Source organism: Corvus hawaiiensis, chromosome Z (assembly GCF_020740725.1).
Source record: "Corvus hawaiiensis isolate bCorHaw1 chromosome Z, bCorHaw1.pri.cur, whole genome shotgun sequence".
NCBI lineage: Eukaryota > Metazoa > Chordata > Aves > Passeriformes > Corvidae > Corvus > Corvus hawaiiensis.
In genome coordinates this window covers 59,086,197-59,104,003 of record NC_063255.1, presented here as the reverse complement: position 1 = coordinate 59,104,003, position 17,807 = coordinate 59,086,197, and the positions used below count along the sequence as shown (strand labels likewise).

Sequence of the window (17,807 nt, the reverse complement as noted above, 5' to 3'; positions counted from 1 at the left end):
TCTGCTGAGAATGTTTTCCACTAATACACTTTCACTGCAGTGTTTACTGCAGTAGGGCCACCCATTGCCACGGTATTTGAAATCACTTAGCAGTTCATGAACAGTACAGTGAATCATTCATAGATACCAGTATTCAGTATAATTAAAAATCTTCAGACAATGGCTGCTAAGAAACAATTTATTCAGGGTAATTTTTTGTTTGCCTTTGATGTGGAATTTGGCTCTTCTTAAGGTCACATAGATTCTTGAATGCTGGCGTTGGTATTGAATCAGTTTTTTCCCAGGCTGGATTATATTTAGACTTTGTCTTGCAAAGAAGCAGGCGTTAGGTATATGATAAATGTCACATCCTACTCTAATAGCCTCATTTGAAAACAGATGTATACTGTACCACTGTTGAGGACTGGAAAGCTAAGACTACTCAGGATGGAAGGAAGGAAGGATATAAGGAAGGGGGAAAGGAAGATGGACAGACAGACTTCGTGGACATTACCAATTTTTCCTGTCCAAATTCAACTCGCCTTATTTCCCCAACTACAGTGTAATGTTGTGGGAGACCAAATCTACCGCCTAGCTGTTCTGAAACTTTAACAGGGAGTTTTCTTGTGGTTTGGCAAGCTGGGTGACCATTTGGGTTAAGTTATTTAGTCTGTCTCTTATTTATTATTTAGACTCTAGTTTGCAGTGCAGGAAGGACATAATCATAGAGATTGGTTTTGTTTTGGTGTTTTCTGTCTCTGTCAGTGACTTAAGGGAAAGGGATATAGTCTCCGAGCTTTTCTGTGTGCAGCTGCTTAGATGTAAGATTTTAGAGAGCACGTAACTTTCAGTCAACTTCTGAACCAGAATAATAAATTATGTTTTCATACATATAGTGTTCACTCAGTTGATGATGGAACCCTATACACCTATGGCTTTGTCAGGGTTCAGTTCTGAGAGTCTCAGAAAGGCTCCTTTGTAAAAGTAATGTGGTAACAAAATGTGCTGTAACATTGATTTCTTTTTTTTGGTTCACTCTTGTGTAAGAATAGTTATCCATTCTGCTGGCTGCAGTAATTATTTTGTATAAAGGTAGTGACTTTGCTCGAAGTGCATCCTACATGAATGGTGTTAATAGTATAAGCTTAGCTTTTGCAGGACTTGCAAGAGGGCTAGCTCCCTCCTCCTCCCCCCCGCCCCAACTTCTTGTTTGGTAGGTATAACAAAACATCTTTAATGAATAATGCACAGTGACTTGCACATCAAAAATGGAAAAAACCCACGCAGTTCTTGCCAGATCACATTTCCTGTTTCTTGGCATGTAATTTGTTTTTTCTCCAGTGATTTCAACAGAAGCTAGTGTACTTCATATGAGGCTCTTCTGGCATCTAATTGATTTCATGTATCAAGTAGAGTATGCAAGCCAAGAAACAGTCAAGAATAAAATTGCTAAGTACAGTTTTTAGATCCCCTTTCCGTTTAAATGTTGTTGTTCTCTGTTTTTCTCCTAAGATTTCTCACCCTTTTAGGGCAGTAGGTCACCTGAAGCAGAAGTGCTTTGTCTCTCCTCATCATCTGTAAAATTTAGCTTTTAATTTTTCCCATCTGGAAGTCAGTGTTTTGTGCGGTGGCAAGCTTGCTATTTTAAAATAAATTTTAAAAATAACAAGAAAACATAAATGTAAACTAAAAAGCATTGTACCAAAAGTGCTGTGTGGTTGTTAATGTCTCCAGATGACAATGATATATTAATTGGAACAAACCAGAATGAAAAAAACCCACACAACAAAAAATGAAAACAGACTTAAGAACTTTTACCAAAGTATGACACTAGCATGTCTAGATCTGTAAACACGTTTTCTGAATAGCACCCATCCTTTTTTTTCAGACAGTAATTGGCATACCAGTTTTGTAAAGTTCTCTTATCTTGCTAGTTTTCTAGAATATTTTGTATTTTCAGAGGACAGCTTTGTCAAGCTTAACAGTGTCTATGGAATCACAGAGCTTTTCCTTGGGGATTCATGACTAGCAGATAAACTTCATCATAAGATATTTATCACAGTTGCCCATTCCTCCAGGAAGACATCATGTCAAGGTTATTACTGCTTTTATAACCTTTTTTTGTTTACTGTGGGTTTTATGGTGTGTAAAGTACCAGTTTCCCCACTGTTCCCATCCCCCTGTTCCGGTTTACAGTATGTCATTTGGTAGGAGTTTTTTTGTAGGACAGCTGTTATGTTGCAAGTCGAGGAAATACCTTTTGAAAAGGAATTCTATAGTCCTAAGCTAAATCTGAAACTTCTGTTAGAATGCTGCCCATTTTTAAGGCCTTTTTTCACCTCTTAGCTGAAGTTGGAGAATATGTGTGTTACTATAGGAAAGAATGAAATTAAACATGCTTGGCTAGCTAATGATTTGTTAGTCTTCGTAAATTACAGTATCCAATTCCACAAATGCACAACTTCTTTTCTCTACATATTAATACATGTTGTGTTTTCCAGACAACTAACTCATTACAAATTTACTATTTCTAGATAGCTGAGGAGGAACTTCCAGTGCTAATAGATATGTCTGCCTTTCTGAATGCTGGAAGACCTTTTTTCTTATTCTTGCAAATGGTCTGTTTTGAAAGAATGGAAAGAGAGGTATCATTTTCCCTTGAAATGTTATCAGATGAGGTCTTTCTAGCCATCAGTGGTTGTTACCATAGAAACACACTCATGGGTTTGCTATTCCTGAAATGGATTCCACTCGAAATACATCTTTGGATTTTTAAACTGCACCCTGATATATGTTTTACACTCACTGAAGTGACTGCTTAATTTGGCAATTACCTGCATTCAGTGTTACCAAATATTCTGTTTTTTCAGTGCAGAATAATACTAAAACTACCTTTCTTAATGCCTTTGGGGAATATCTTCATAAACATGCCTTTATTTCATTTCATTACGTAGATGAATTTGTGTTTCTCAATGTCTTCATTTTCTGTTTCTTTGTTGTAATTTTTTATGCCTGAAAGACCTTTTCCTGGAATTTTCTCAGATTATTCAAAGTCCTGATTTGCAGTTTTTCCCTTTAGAAGGCTGAAAATTATACTTTCCTTTGCCATTGCTATTTTTAAATTTTTGTCTAGACTTTGGTTCTAAGCATACATGGTTTGGGGTTTGGGGTTTTTCTTTGTGTTGTGGTTCTGTGGGGAGGGTGGAGTAGGGTGAATAGAGTTGTAGTTTCTTGGGGTTTTTGGTTTTGTTTGTTGGGGTTTTTTGTTGTTTATTTGGTTTGTATTTTTTCCTATTTTGTACTCCTTTTTTTTGAAGTGGAGCCTGAAATCTGAAAGACAAATGGTAACAACAGATTATTATAGACAGAATTATTTTAGATATGGTGGCAAAATTCTGAAATATTAAGTTCTCCACAGGTAGCAACATTAAGGTTTGATGAAATACTGCACTGGAATTACTTAAGTTTTCAGGAAAATACATGGCTGGTTACCAAGAGAACTGTTTCTCTGGTTACCTGGAAACTGTTGTTTCCAGGAAGGAAATTATGTATCCTGGAAACAACAGTTATGCATCCTGTTGTGCTCTAGTTACAGTGTAAATGTGTTCAGTATTAGGTATTAGTGTTTAGTATTTATTGTAGTTTGACAGTTTCCAACGGTTTCTGGATTCCTGAACTTTTGTGGTTTGCATTTGTTCTGCAAATTTTTTTGGCTTTGATTGATTTTAAGTATTAAAGGCATTTTGTTTTGGAGGGTTACCAGCAAAAATAGATTCCTTGGTGACTTCCTCTGCTTTCATCCTGTTGAATTCCCTGAGACAGCTTGCTTTTTAGCTAATTTGATGAAGTTAAGTAGAGCACTGATGTGGTATGAAGAGAGATGTACAGCTTTGTGTATTGCTAACAGTGTGCTATTTATTCCTACTGGTAGTTGCTTTCCCTGGTGAAGTACTGTGCAGTATTACTGTGTTATGTCAGTTGATATACTAGTGAATTTTCAACATGCTTTCTTTTTTACTGTTTATGAACCATATATTAATTCCTGTTCTCAAGAAGGAAGAGCAAGGACAAGCACTGGAAAGAAACATTGTTTAAGTGAAGTTGGGATAGCTGTTAGTAAGGATGCTTCCCACTTTGCTTCCAGGTTGTTTGTATCCGTTCTACATGGAATGCTCTGTCACCAAAGCTGAGTTGTGATACAAGACCCCTCATTTTAAAAGCACTGAATGAATTGTTTTCCCTGGTTCCCTCATTAACAGTGAATACAAATGAATTTGAGGTAGGTACTTATGGAGTAAGGTGAGTCTTTCTTTTAGTATACATTTGTATATAACTTCTACAAGCGCCTGCTTGATTTTGATAAAATTGCACCCACTACCTAGTTCAGATTAGTCAAATGCACGTTTATAGTTTCACAATTTTCACTTGCATTAGTGAATCCTGGGAGATAGGTGGGAAATTCTAGTGCGAGGCTAATCCATGGTATCACTCTCACAGAATGCGAGGACATGTGGATGGAGTTCAAAGCTGCACCCATTCCACTTTCCTAACTCAATGTGTGTTGATGTGGCAATAAGTTGTTTCAGGTAACTGCCTCTATTTCAGCTGCTTATTTGGTCAAAGAAAACATAAATGCGTATTTCCTTTGCTTTTGTAGAAATTCAAAGCTCAAGTTATCAGCTTTCTTTGGAGCAATACACAGAACAAGGTAAGTGATACAATTGAAAATGTTGATTTCTGATGTCAGTAAGGGATATTAAGTTTTGTACTTTTCTGTCAAGACAGTGTCAGTAATCTCATTTTCTAATAGGGTTTTGTTCTTGTTGCTTAACACTGTTTCTGAGGCAATGTACTACACATGAAACGTGGTAACTGAAGTAACTTCTGCCATTTCCAAGGAGAATTACGAAACAAACTCTGCACTAGTATGACCTCATGTCAAGTCCTGGGGGCAGTTTTGGGCACCACAATATGAGAAAGATTTTAAACTGCTTGAGAACATCCAAAGAACAGTCACAAAGATGGTGAAGGGCCTTGAGGGGCAGCTGAGGTCACTTGTTCTGTTCAGCCTGGAGAAGAGGAGACTGAGGACAGACCTCATCTCAGTCTGCAGCGTCATCGCAAGGGAAAGAGGAGGGGCAGGCACTGATCTCCTCTCTGTGGTGACCAGTGAGGGAATGGCCTGAAGCTGTGTCAGGGGAGGTTTAGGATGGATATTAGGAAATGGTTCTTCCCCCAGAGGGTGATTGGGCACTGGAACAGGCTCCCCAGGGCAGTGGTCACAGCACCAGCCTGACAGAGTTCAAGAAGCATTTGGACAATGCTCTCAGGCACATGGTGTGACTCTTGGGGTTGTCCTGTGCAGGGCCAGAAATGGGACTTGATGATCTTTGTGGATCTCAACGTATTCCAACTGAGCATATTCTGTGATTCTGTGAAACTAGTTTAACTTCCTCTGGAAGATTTCAGCCTTGACATGGTGAAGCATTCTTGACAAAGATGCTGCTATCACAGCTAACTCAATTCATTTGTGGAGCATTGTAATGCAGTGGGAATGTTGGACTATCATCACCATGGGGCTGGTGGAAGTAGCGTATTTTAGTTTAAGACTAAGACTTCTGTCGGTCTATTTTAGCCCCATGGTTAACCCCAGGTGACAACTAAGTACCATGCAGCCATCCTTGTGGTGGGATGGGGAGGAGTACTGGAAAAAGGTAAACCATATGGGTTGAGACAAGAACAGGTTAATAAATGAAATAAAGTGACTGTGTAATAATAATAACAATAATAATTGTAATGAAAAGGGATATAACAAAATGACAAAGAGGAATAAAACTCAATTATAAACAAGTGATGCACAATACAATTGCTCACCACCCACTGAGGGATGCCCAGTCCATCCCTGAGCAGTAATGGGTACCGTCTGGCCAACTTCCCTGGGTTTATATACTAGGCATAATGTTCTATGATGTGGAATATCCCTTTGGTCAGTTGAGGTCATCTGTCTTGGCTGTGCTCCCTCTGAGCATGTTGTGCACCTGCTTACTGGCACAGGAAGCTGAAAAGTCTTTGATTTAGAGTAAGCACTTCTTAGCAACAGCTAAAACATCAATATGTTATCAACATTATTCTCATAGCTTGGATATTTCTACCTAAAGTACCCTCAGAGTGCTTGGTATCAAGCCTAGATAATTGGTCTTGCTCCTTTGCATTGTGTGTATAAAAAGTAAGCAATTGAGAGTGTGCCTTAGGAAAATATTGTTAAACTCTTTTTCAGCATTCAGTAGTTACTTGGTAAGCTCTTTGTATGTGGAGTTTCCAGTAGGTAGCAATACTATATGCTGTGTTTGTGATTTTCTTTTTTTTCCTGTTAATTTTGTAGGATGCCCTTGTAGCCATTTCAGCCTATAAATCACTCTCATCGTTTGGCTCTGAAGAACATACAATTCTTCATCTTCCTGGACAGGTAGCCATGTTATATGTTTGATAGTAAGCATATCTGACATTTCCATCTGACATGGGTTATATCCTCTTGAAAGGATATAACCATCTTGTGCCTTGTCTGCCAGAAAACCAGGAGCCTCCTGAAGGAATACAAGGTCCTGCTGGTGACCTGAGATGATGTCATGTGTGATTGGCATAACTAAGTCTTATGAGCAGGGAAAGGCACAAATGAAACTTAGGGCTAAGCAGTCAAAAGGTAGTTTTTCTTATGTTGTTATTAAATTAGTAGTGTTTTTTTGGGCAGCTGATTTGCATTTTATGCTCTTCTGTTAGTGCTTGCAATTGAGTCTTGACACTAAGCAGCTCTTGTGATGGCTGTTTCTTCCATGGCAGTCACACTCATGGATAGTGCTTTTGTTCCCAAAAGACAGCCAAGTCAGGTTGAAAAGTAGGGGCAGTTTTTGGAGTTAAGCTGAAAGGTTTTCTTGTGTTTTTGTTGTGAATTTTACAGTATAACATTTTACTTTTTTATCAATAAAGGCAGTTAAAAGGAGTTGAGGTACTTACTAAAAAGCTTTTTAAGCATGCAGAGGGCTGTTAAAAGCTGAAGCTTCTGATTAGTTGACTGTAACGAAATGGAAGAGTACAAGGAGATGAACATAAGGTCATCTATGTGACTTGTTTTTTTACATTGTATGAGACACTAGGCAGTACTCAGTAGTCCATTGGTACTTTATGGCATAATGAATCTTATGGCTTTATAGTAAAGGTTTTATTTACCTCTTTATTGTAAGATAGGCTTCATTTGTGTGTTGTAACTGGCTGTTATGAAAAGGCTGGAATATGCAACTTTAAAATTAACAAGCATACTTTATATGAATCAGTGAAAAGAGTTCAGCGTAAACCTGACAAATGAAAAATGTGTTTTACATAGAAGACCACAAGATAGAATAAGGGAAATGTATAAACTCTGCTGCAAGACTAAATCTTTCACAGTAGTACATAGTTGTGTATTAGTGGTGCAGTTACTTTACAGTCATATTGTAACTGGTGCAGTACTTTACAGAAAATGAGTAAATACGTTTTAATTGAAAGCAATGTAAATATGTTGCAGTTTTTCAAATTCCAAGAACTAATATGTAAAAGTAATGTGTAGGAAAAATGTTCTATTTATATTAAACTGCCAGTATAAGACATTGTTAAACTGAAGAAGAATCACGATGAAAGTAAAGTTTTATGAATATTAGTTCAGCTGTAAATGTCAGGATTAATTTTACTGTGATTTTTATGAACCAGTGTTGCCTTTCAGTCAGGTAGAAGAAAAGCTTTTATTCATTCAGCTTCAAGTTTATGAAATGGAGTGAAAATAATGAAATGGAGAACTTTTCATATTTTGTTGGTATTTTTGACACTTGGAATCATGACTGGTAATGAGGATTTGGAATTTTTATGCTGACATTTAATTTTTTTAAAATCTTCCAGGCACGACCAGAAGTTGACTCACTGGAAGAGATAGACATGAATGAAGATGAAGAGGATCAGGAAGCAAATCTATTTGTTCCAGGTTCTTCATATATCAAGCTGTTGTCTCTAACACCAGCTGCTGTTTTAGGAGGTATAATATATCCAGTATTTGAGGTTACTTTGCAAATATGTAATCACAGTGACTGTACAGATATGTGTCTGTTTTATAATGGAGTGTCACGTTAAAGTGCAGCCTGTGATTTTTTCCTTAACAAATTATGGGAAAAAATGTAAAGTAAAAGTTCAGAGGAAAATAAAGCCTGCAGCCCGTTTCTAGGAAGATGGTGGGACATAGGTCATGATGGTGGGAAAAAAAGTTGATAATTAAAAATTCTTTGCCTGTCCTAAAGGGAAAGCCAGTTTGTTATTATTTATTTCAAGTACTCACTGTTTCATCACAGTGTGACTTCAGTAGGGAGGACTGAACAGATGTTTCTAAAGACAACTCTGTATTTTAGCCCAGGACAGATTGAAGTAAAATAAATTCAGTATTTATTGTTTTGTAAACAGAGTATTAATGGTATGAAAACAATGCTGTACACAAAGTCTGCTTAATTAAGGTATCAGTGCTATGCTTAATGTGTAATTGTAGTGATGCATATTGATACTGAAGTATGCTTCAACAGATAATCTCTGGTTGATACACTTGTTCTGAAACCTCTGCAGTTGATTTACCTTCAGTATTTGAGATTTTTGCCTTTCACTTGATTACTTGCAGAAATGCTGTTTAACTTACAGTTACAAGATTTGAGATATTGTGCCAGGACATAGACATTGTTATTTCATTCTTTGTAGAATACATGGGATCTTGATGTGTGATTGCAGCCTGTAAACATTGCCGTGAGATAGTAGGTAGTGTTTTGTAGTATCTTCCCCTGGTGGGGGCTTCTAAAAAAATCCGTGTGTCAAACTCTGCATGCATTGGCATCTGGAGTAAGTGCAGCCTAACCTAGAGAGTCTTAATTACTAAATCCTGGAAGCTTTGTAAGGGAGAATGACGTAATTTAGTTCAATGAAGGAGAGTGATGTATTTTGACAGAAAACCCAATCTGTGTAATGAATCCTGAGATAGCCAACCTTTTAGGAAGATGGGAAACCAAAATGGAATTAAAAGTGAACAGACTGAATTCAGAGATGCAGCAACCACAGACTGGCATGAAAACATACTTGAATTCAAGCATTCACAGAAGTTTCTCCCTCAGAGGTGTCTTCTGACATTATTAGTTAACGCAGAGTCCAGAACACTTGAACAAAAGCTTTAGTGACTGGCTGGAGTGGTTGTTCAGAGTTAATTGCTTCACCAAAAGAGTATGAAACTGTATTAATGAGGCAATGTTCAAGACAGGCCAAAAGCCACAGAGTCTCTGTTCTATAGGAGCTGAATCTGTGTCATCTCATTTGCTGGAATTCTGGTGGTACATGTTACTGGGATTAATAATGTGTAACTACTTACATGAAGCGTTGGAAGGTGGAACTTTAGGTAGTATTTTGTTCAAACTCCTTTAAAATTGATTTGTCACATCAGTTTTCATATTGTTTGTAAGTATTAGATTCCCAGGATATCAGAAAGGGTATGCCAGCCTTATTTTTTTATTTTAATGGTGTTTCATTATGGATGCCTGAGACTTTTCTCAGACCTGGTAATTCAGAGAATGAAAAATAATTCATAAAAAGAACTATAAGCTTGATATCGTTGTTGTTGCTGCTGTTAGTAATAGTGGTAGTATCCTTACAGCAAAGGAGATGATGATAATGATAATAACAATAGTAACAACAATGATAATAATAATAAAAATATTGTTCATGTGATGCTAGTTCTTTGTTTACCCTCAAATTGATTTCAAGCACTGAAATACCGTATTTGTAGTGTTTGCTGCACATCTAGTTGTTTCGCTAAATTTATCCAGATTTCGTAGTTTGAATTATACTTGTCAGTCTAGAGCCTTAGCTTGTCCCCTGCCTGAAGAATTGCTTCCGAATGGCTTATATTTCTGTCTTTTGGCATAACCAGCAAATGCAGAAATATGACAGCCGGGATAAGGGGTCTCTGTCATTGTGAATGGTTTCCAGCAGAGAAATAGCTCCCTCCTTCAGCAGATTTCTTCCCTATTGTTGTAGCCACCCTAAACAAAAAAGCTTTTATAAAAAGTGTAGAGCAGGTAGGTGGAGAGTGTTTTCACATCAATACCTACTCTTCCAACAAAACAGAAGTGTTGAGGGTTGAAGACAAAGACTTAGAATTTCTGCCTATATCACTGCAGTGAAAATTGCTGACTGCATTCTGTGGGTTTCATTTGAAGGAATTTGAAGGATATCGGCATTACAGGTGGAGGAAAAAGTCGCAGGATGCAGGTGCCCTTCCTGACATGCTACAAAAATGTGATTGAGACTGGTACTCTGTGTCCTTCTGTCAGCATGTGCTGCTGTTACTGTTACTTTTGTAGCGGTCAAAGAAGGCAATCAACAGCTCATGGAATACTTAAGGAAGGCTATATGTCTTTCCAACTTTAAATATACTCATGTCAGTTTTGAATAAAGTAGCTTTATACTGGAACTTCCTCACGTTTCTTTTTTTTAGCAAGTTTCCATGATTTTCAGTAATGCTGTTTCCCACTTCAGATGGGAATCTCCAGATAGAGATGTCCTTCCTTCCTTCCCATGCTACAACATCAGATTTAGACTGCTGCTCCTCTACGAAGTGGGAAAGAAGTACTGGTGTCATTCTGGGTTTTCCAGGGTTAGTTTTGTCTCTCAGTCATCAGACTCTCACATTCCCTTTCTTTTCCCTTCATTGCACTGCACTTTGTCAAGCTTTTGAAGAGTTTGCAACATCACTTGTGAAACAGGAGATGTCCAACATGCCCCGTGCTGTGTATCATTCTGCCTTGAGAGGAGGGACCACACGCTTGGACCAGGGGAAGACAGTGGCAGGTGTTCCAAATTTCTTGCTGAAAATGTATGAGAGGAACAAGCAACCAGGCATGACACCAGGCCTTGCAGGTAGGCTGTCACTTTCTTCAAGTACACAAGTATGTATGTTTTGACCCAAAGATACCTGTGAATCTGAAGTTGAATCAACTTAAGAAATGATGTTTTATGCCACTTAAATGTGCTTGCATATTCTTTTGAATTGTTGGCTTTATTAAGTTAGCCTTACTTTGCTTTGGGTTCTCCCTTGACTCTGAGTGAGTGTTGGCATTGACCTTTCTGTTCCCCTTCCCTCCCTCTTTCAAGCTGGCATGTTGCTGTGTTTCGACCTCCCAGTCCACATGGGCAGGGATGGCAAGCCTATTAATCGATTTCTGGCCAGCAGGGGCCGCAATTTCCAGCAAATGTTGGTTGCCCTCCTTCATGAGGTAAGTTCTTCTTCACTTTTCGGGAGTATTACACCTCCTTCCCTACTTTACTGTCTCATTTGTTTATGCTCATTGGGTGTTGGTAGCAGCTAGCAATAGCATGTATGAATGTATCATAATTAACTGAAGTTGTTGTGAGGGACAGCTAGAATCATAGAATCATCAAGTCTAATCATCAGCCTACCACCATGGTCACCCAACCTCACTAACTTAAACTGAACATGTAAATACTTTTTTTTTAAGAGTTCACTGCCGAAATCCCTCTTCTGAAAATCAGAAGAACAAACAGAAGGTGACCTCTGCCTTTTCGTGCCTTGTTGACTGCTATATATATGTGCCTGATACCTCTCGTGTAACCAGTTGTAGATGAATAGCAGGCCTGAACAGTGATGAGGTTCTGTGGGAAAACAATATCTACACCTTGCTAAGACTTGACATTTTATTCTGTCTCTTAAATGTTTCAGCTCCCTGACCTATTGGGCTTGTACCACCAAAACCTTTGGTGTGGTTTTGGAAAAGTGGCATGAAATAAGCCCTCATTTAATTATTATGGAAAATAAGGTGCTTGCAATGAGGTCTGTCAGAGAATTTTGAGTTATGGTACTTTTATGATTAGTATCAAAGTTCATCTTTGAAAATTTTGGACAACAGTAAAAAAAAAAAAAAGTAGTTCAACTGGATCCAGGGAAATACGTGTTCCTTTCCCAATTTTATGCCAATGGGAGCAGCTTTTAATACATGTGAAAGTGCATTAAACTCTTCAAAAGTTCATAAAATAATTCTATTAATACAGTCATTTTGTGTTTCTGTAGAGGCTACTTACATGCATCTGAGGGCGTGATCTGGGTCCTGATTTTGTTTTGTGACCCTCACCCAACAGATGTGAGGCATATCTGCTGTGAAGTTCTTCTGTAATGCTACTAAAATCACTGATATCAAACACTTTCAGTGATGAAATAACTGTAGCACAAGGTTTGAGTGGGAAGGTTGCGTGTGCAGGGTTTGGAGCGTTTTCTGTGTACAAACTGAAAGTCTGACAGTAGAACAGAGGCATGCGTCATGGATGGGGACTACATTCTGATCCTGTGATGCATCCGCATGGCTCCCTCTAGGCTTTGCTCTCAGGTCCTGCTTCAGCATGTTCACACTGTGTTTGTACTGGTTAACTCCCTCAGTCTTTCTGGAGCAAGCAAACCAGTTCTCTCTCTAGCAAACCTGTCTGCAGCGTAGTTTGCCTGAAGTTTCCAGTCAAATGATGTAAGTGTGTGCCATGCTGAAGTTGGCTTCTTCTGGCTAGTAGAGTCTTCTGGCTCTATATCATCTCTCAAACACTTCCATGTGCTAGCATACACATACAACTTCTGCTTTCCGTATAACATCTTAATCACTTTGGTTCTTCAGTACTGAAAGGACGGAAAAAATAATAATCATGTCTTGTGGCCGCAGACACACCACATGGATGCCAGCAGAAGTTAGGGCAGATGTACAAGGATGAAGGCCAGTCTGCACCAACTGGACTGGGGTATAGAAATCCATCTCTGGCTCTGTATCATGAAGTCAGTGTCTATGGAATTATGAAATGCTTCAGATGTCAAATTCTTCTCTCAAACTAGAAGAATTTTAAAAACCCACCCTTATACACTGATCTCAAAATACCTGACCATGTATGCAAATTTAATAGATGTTTTCCATCTTGACATCTTTGCTGCTAAAGAATGAAAGCAGAAACTGGGAGATAATACCCCTTATTATCACAGGAGTGTAAATTAATGAATGTTTTCTAACTCTTTGGAAGCTCCAGTGGGGAGCACCAGGGAAAGTCCACAGGGATATTTCATATGTCAGAGGAACAGATGTAGAGTAATGAGTTTTGAATGAGGCATAAGTTTCCATAGTATCCAGAAAGGAAGGCTCTGCACTGTATGTAATTGCTTCAACAGGGAGACTTGGGTTCAGTGGCAGAGGTTCTGAAGAAAAACATGTTTAATTACATTGTCATAAAAGGCATGTGTGAAAGTTTTATATGAGTCAAATTATAGTGGGCTGAAGATCAGTTCTGAACTATGTTTTAAACACTTGCCTGCTGCCCTAAAGCATCGAATAAAATCTCTGGTAAAATAAATACTTGTATGTACTAGCAATGATTATAAAATCCAGAAGCACATTCAAAATTGACTCTTCTTGTGTGAACAAGCTACCTTCCTAGAAATACAACCTTAAAATGGTTTGCTAGACAAAACATGGGGGGGGTTTATTGTGGGGAATGTGGTGAACTGGATCAAGTTAGTGAATAAAAGGAATGACTGGAGACAGAAATATTTTACCAAGTATCTCAGGACTTTACCAAGTCGATTGATTCAAGGTGTAGTAAAACTAAAAATAAATCCAAATATGTTTATATTTTAAACCTAAACACAAAATACCTTCAGACAATGCTAACTGCACCCTTTTAGTGAAAATCTACAGTAACTATGAATTTTTGATAAAAAAATCAGTATTTCTGTTTTCAGTTCACACTGCTTCAAGAGTCAAAAGTTTTTTCTTGCCTTTTTCCCTTTGTTCATAGAGACAGTTGGAGTTAGGGTGGTCAGAAAAAAGGTGTTTGGGCCTTTGGCTAGATGAGAAGTGAGTCCCTGGGCTCATCAAACTAAATTTCATGCCTTAATGTTCGTTTGGTCCTCAATGTTCTTCTAGGCAACAGAGTTTAACGGTAAAGACAGGGAGCCTAAGCTATAAAACTGCCAAATTGGTTGAAGAAAATTGGGTTAGTAGGACCTAGATCCATCTTATTCTTGCAGTGGCTGTAGGAATTAATGTGTTTTTGTAAAGTCATTGCATCACAGTTCAACACAGCACACTAAACAGGTGTTTTAGGGATTTAAATTACCAGAATGACACTTCCTTGCTACTGCTTTGACTTCTTTTTATTTTGGGAGAGGGAAGATGTTGTAGGGGTTAATCCTTATAGTGACTTTTTAAGTAAGGAGTGTTCTGTTAAAAAGTCTTAGAGTTGCCTTTGGAGCATTGAGGTCTGCATCCAGCTCTGAATAAAGTCTGAGGTTGATGTAAACATCAAGAAAATACAATTAATTGGAGGTAGCAGGCATCTATTTATTTTACCTCGAAAAATCTCCAGCAGTTGGCATATTCTTAGTTAGGACTAAGCAGTCACTACCATACTGGGATAATAACATCTTTATGCCTTCAGTAGTTTGACCTATGCTCACAGCTATAAAATATGAACCTACAGGTTGTATATCCGTCTGTATCTGTGCATGCATAGTTGCCATTCTTGCACTTAGATTTTGGCAGCTGGGGCAAGGTGAGGGGCTTGAAAATACCTGTTTCGTTTTTATGAGATTCTTTATGTGTGAAACTGTGATGCCTGATATTCTACTACTAAAAAAAAAGAGTTATATGAGGTTTGTATGCAGAGGAAAGATTTTCTTCTTGTGTATTGAAAAGTCTTAAAAACATACAAATAACAAGTATCTGGGTTTAGCTGCCATTCAAATCTAACAGCAGCAAAAAGAAAATTTACTATTCAACCCTAATGGGCCAGAGTTATTCTATCACCTAGGTGCTATTCTAGCTGAGGAATTGGATGCATATGTGATACCTGTCATCAGGATCAGACTAAGATGCCGAAGGGGTTTTTTGATGTTGTTTGAACGGTTATTTCACAGGAAAAAGAAAATAGGTTCAATAAACTGTGGTATGTTTCAAATGCTGGCTGTATTGCTCTTCAGTGGTCACTGGTGAGTTGAAAGAGGAAGATCATCATTCCCCCAGAAATGGGGATGTGCTATTTGATTATTAAACAGAGCTTGTCAACCTCTCTCTGAGGGGACATATAAGTTACTGATGTCACAGTGGTCAGAAGTTAGTATAGACCGTGGGTTTTGTTTTTTCCTACAGCTACCTGGATCACACTTTACAAGAAGTCCCCAGATATTACCTGTGACTCTTTCAGGTTTTGCAAGTAATACTTCGTGGAAATTCATAGGAATAATTTCTTACCAGATTCACTTAATCTGTTTTGAAAATGACTGAGGATGAATAGTCACGTGTGTTCACATCGTGTACCATATGTTTTGATGGTTCTGTTTGTGTATGTTTTGGGTTAAAGTTATTAGGCTTTCAGCTAGCTATCCGTCTTTTTGTTCTTTAGTGGAGGTGAAGAGGACCTTTCATCCTGCATGCAAAAAGCACAGAGGCAGACTGCTACTGGCAGACCAGTGTGGTAGATGGTGGCTTTGTCACTCTGAACTGGTGCAATTTGTAGGGTTTTTTTAAATGGAGAATGGTCTTGCCTTTGCATGTTTCTCAATATTCAAGCACTTTCTATGTGTTGGAAATAGCACAAGTTACTTTTTCCTATTCATGAGTCATATTTACAGGCACAATTGCAAAGTTGAGTTGCAGAGATGAGTTATGCAGTATTAAATACTTCCCTTCAAGTAATAATCATGTTAGACACTCTGTATACTCATGGGAGAAGCATTCCCTGCGTATTTTTTAAGTGTGTTCAATTAGATGTGCTGTGATGATGTGCATCTTTGAAAAGTAAAGTGAAAAGCTCTTTCTGTGCTTTTCTTTCCTGGTTTGTTTTTGATGTAACCAAGATACTCAAGAGCTTATTCAAACCTTGTATGTGAAGTATCTTAAGATGATAATTGGATTTTCTGGAGCAGAATTCATTGTAGTGTATTCTTCTGTGCCTAGATGGGTGTAGTTCAGAAAACCAGCGCAAACTATGAACTAGTAACTGGTTTCTGCTACTGAATTTACTGAGTGTATTTCCTTCAGTGATGAAACAGTATTCAGAAATAAGTTTCTGACAGATTTTTGTTTTTCTTTTCCTCAGTCTACTGTGCCTTAGAGAAAGATGATTTTTTTTTTTCACAAAGGAATGTTAGGTGGTGGATTTGGAAGTATATGCATGCGAGTATGTTAAAAGGATCCTCTAAGCAAAATTTAAAATTAAAAGAGATTCTGTTTCACTATTTCATTGATACAGATATGTAATGCTAGCCTTATTTATGAAATCACTGAGGTGGCACTTTGTATGTCCCGTATGTGAGCAGGGTATTTAAAAATATGCCTAACACTTCACTGACATAAGGGTATTGTCCCAAACACATACAGGAGTAGTACTTCCTGTGGTTTTCCAGCATTACCTGTCTTGCATTTTGACCAACATGGTCTATGATTTTGTGTCTTTTCAGGCAGACATATCCTTCTTAAGCATCAGTCAACAGGCTCAGGTTACTAGCTCCAAGTTTATGCCTTTTCTTACTGCCTCAGATACCAGGTTGCAGATCTTCCTTAAAAACTGCTTGGCAGCTTGGTCTGGCCAAGTGATGTTCCTAAGAAACTCCCTGTATCAGTGTGGCAGTGTTACACAAGCACTCACCCTTGGTTCACAGTTCCCTTAAGCCTCATTCCCTGCCCCTCCCCACCCAGCCAATATTTTCTTGCACATAAACTGTGCACTCAAAAAAAAGTCTGAACTTCACTTACCACCTTTGCCTGTGGTTGCTGGTATTAATTAGCAAACACTTAGTGTAGTTGTTGTTACCCTTTGTATCCAGGGATAGATGACAAGTAAAGGCCACTGGTTTCCTGTACTGGAATAGCAGGTCACAGTACTGCTTATATGAAAATCCTCAGCACTATGTCCCATCATTTTCAGTTGTAGATGAATTCTGAGTGTTCTTTTTATGTGAAGATGTTCAGTTCCCTCTTGCTTTTCTCACATTCCACATACATGCAAAACGTTTACTGCCATGAAGGAAGTTAATTAACGAAAAGAACCTGAGCAGTTTTGTTGTCATCAAACACATCTGCACGTTTTAGGTGTTCCTGATAGACCGTATTGTCCAGATGCTTTAAATGTCACAAGACACCTAAAGCTTTGTAATTAATTCCTGCATGAACACCTGCAGTATTTTGCAGGCCTGCTTTTGTTGTCTTGCACAAATGTGGATTACGTGATGAACTTCACAACTCACTAGGAGACTAGTTAAACCTGATACACCGAATCATTTAGGTTGTAGAAGACCACACTGGGTCCAATCTTTGACCAGTCACTACCTTCTCAGATAGACCATGGCACTAAGTGCCACGTCCAGTTGTTTCTTGAACGCCTCCAGGGATGCTGAATACATCACCTCTCTGGACAGTCCATTCCAACGCTTAACAGGTCTTTATATGAAGAAATTCATCCCGATGTCCAGCCTGAACCTTCCCTGGCACAGTTTGAACTATGTACTCTTGTCCTGTCACTAATTGTCTGGGAGAAGAGGCTGACCCCCACCTAGCTGCCCCCTCCATTCAGGTGGAGAGCAATGATCCTCCTTTTCTTCAGGCTAAACAGCCTCAGCTCCGTCAGCCGATTCTTACAGGACTTGTGCTCCAGATGCTTTACCAGCAGTGTGGTCCTCTGGACACACTCCAGCAGCTCAGTGTCCTTCCTGAAGTGAGGGGCCCAGAAATTAAGAC

General features: G+C 38.5%; 1 protein-coding gene across 3 annotated transcripts in view; it reads left to right on the top strand.

Annotated features, from left to right (window-relative positions):
• Window positions 1-17,807, top strand: part of FOCAD (focadhesin) — a 96,590-nt gene that overhangs the window by 48,731 nt on the left and 30,052 nt on the right. For all 3 annotated transcript variants that reach the window (XM_048291083.1, XM_048291082.1, XM_048291084.1), the window contains 6 exons: window positions 4,124-4,258; window positions 4,637-4,687; window positions 6,362-6,445; window positions 7,906-8,038; window positions 10,759-10,947; window positions 11,182-11,303. In XM_048291083.1, coding sequence (XP_048147040.1) covers window positions 4,124-4,258; window positions 4,637-4,687; window positions 6,362-6,445; window positions 7,906-8,038; window positions 10,759-10,947; window positions 11,182-11,303 — 714 coding nt within the window. The remainder of the gene's footprint in view (window positions 1-4,123; window positions 4,259-4,636; window positions 4,688-6,361; window positions 6,446-7,905; window positions 8,039-10,758; window positions 10,948-11,181; window positions 11,304-17,807) is intronic.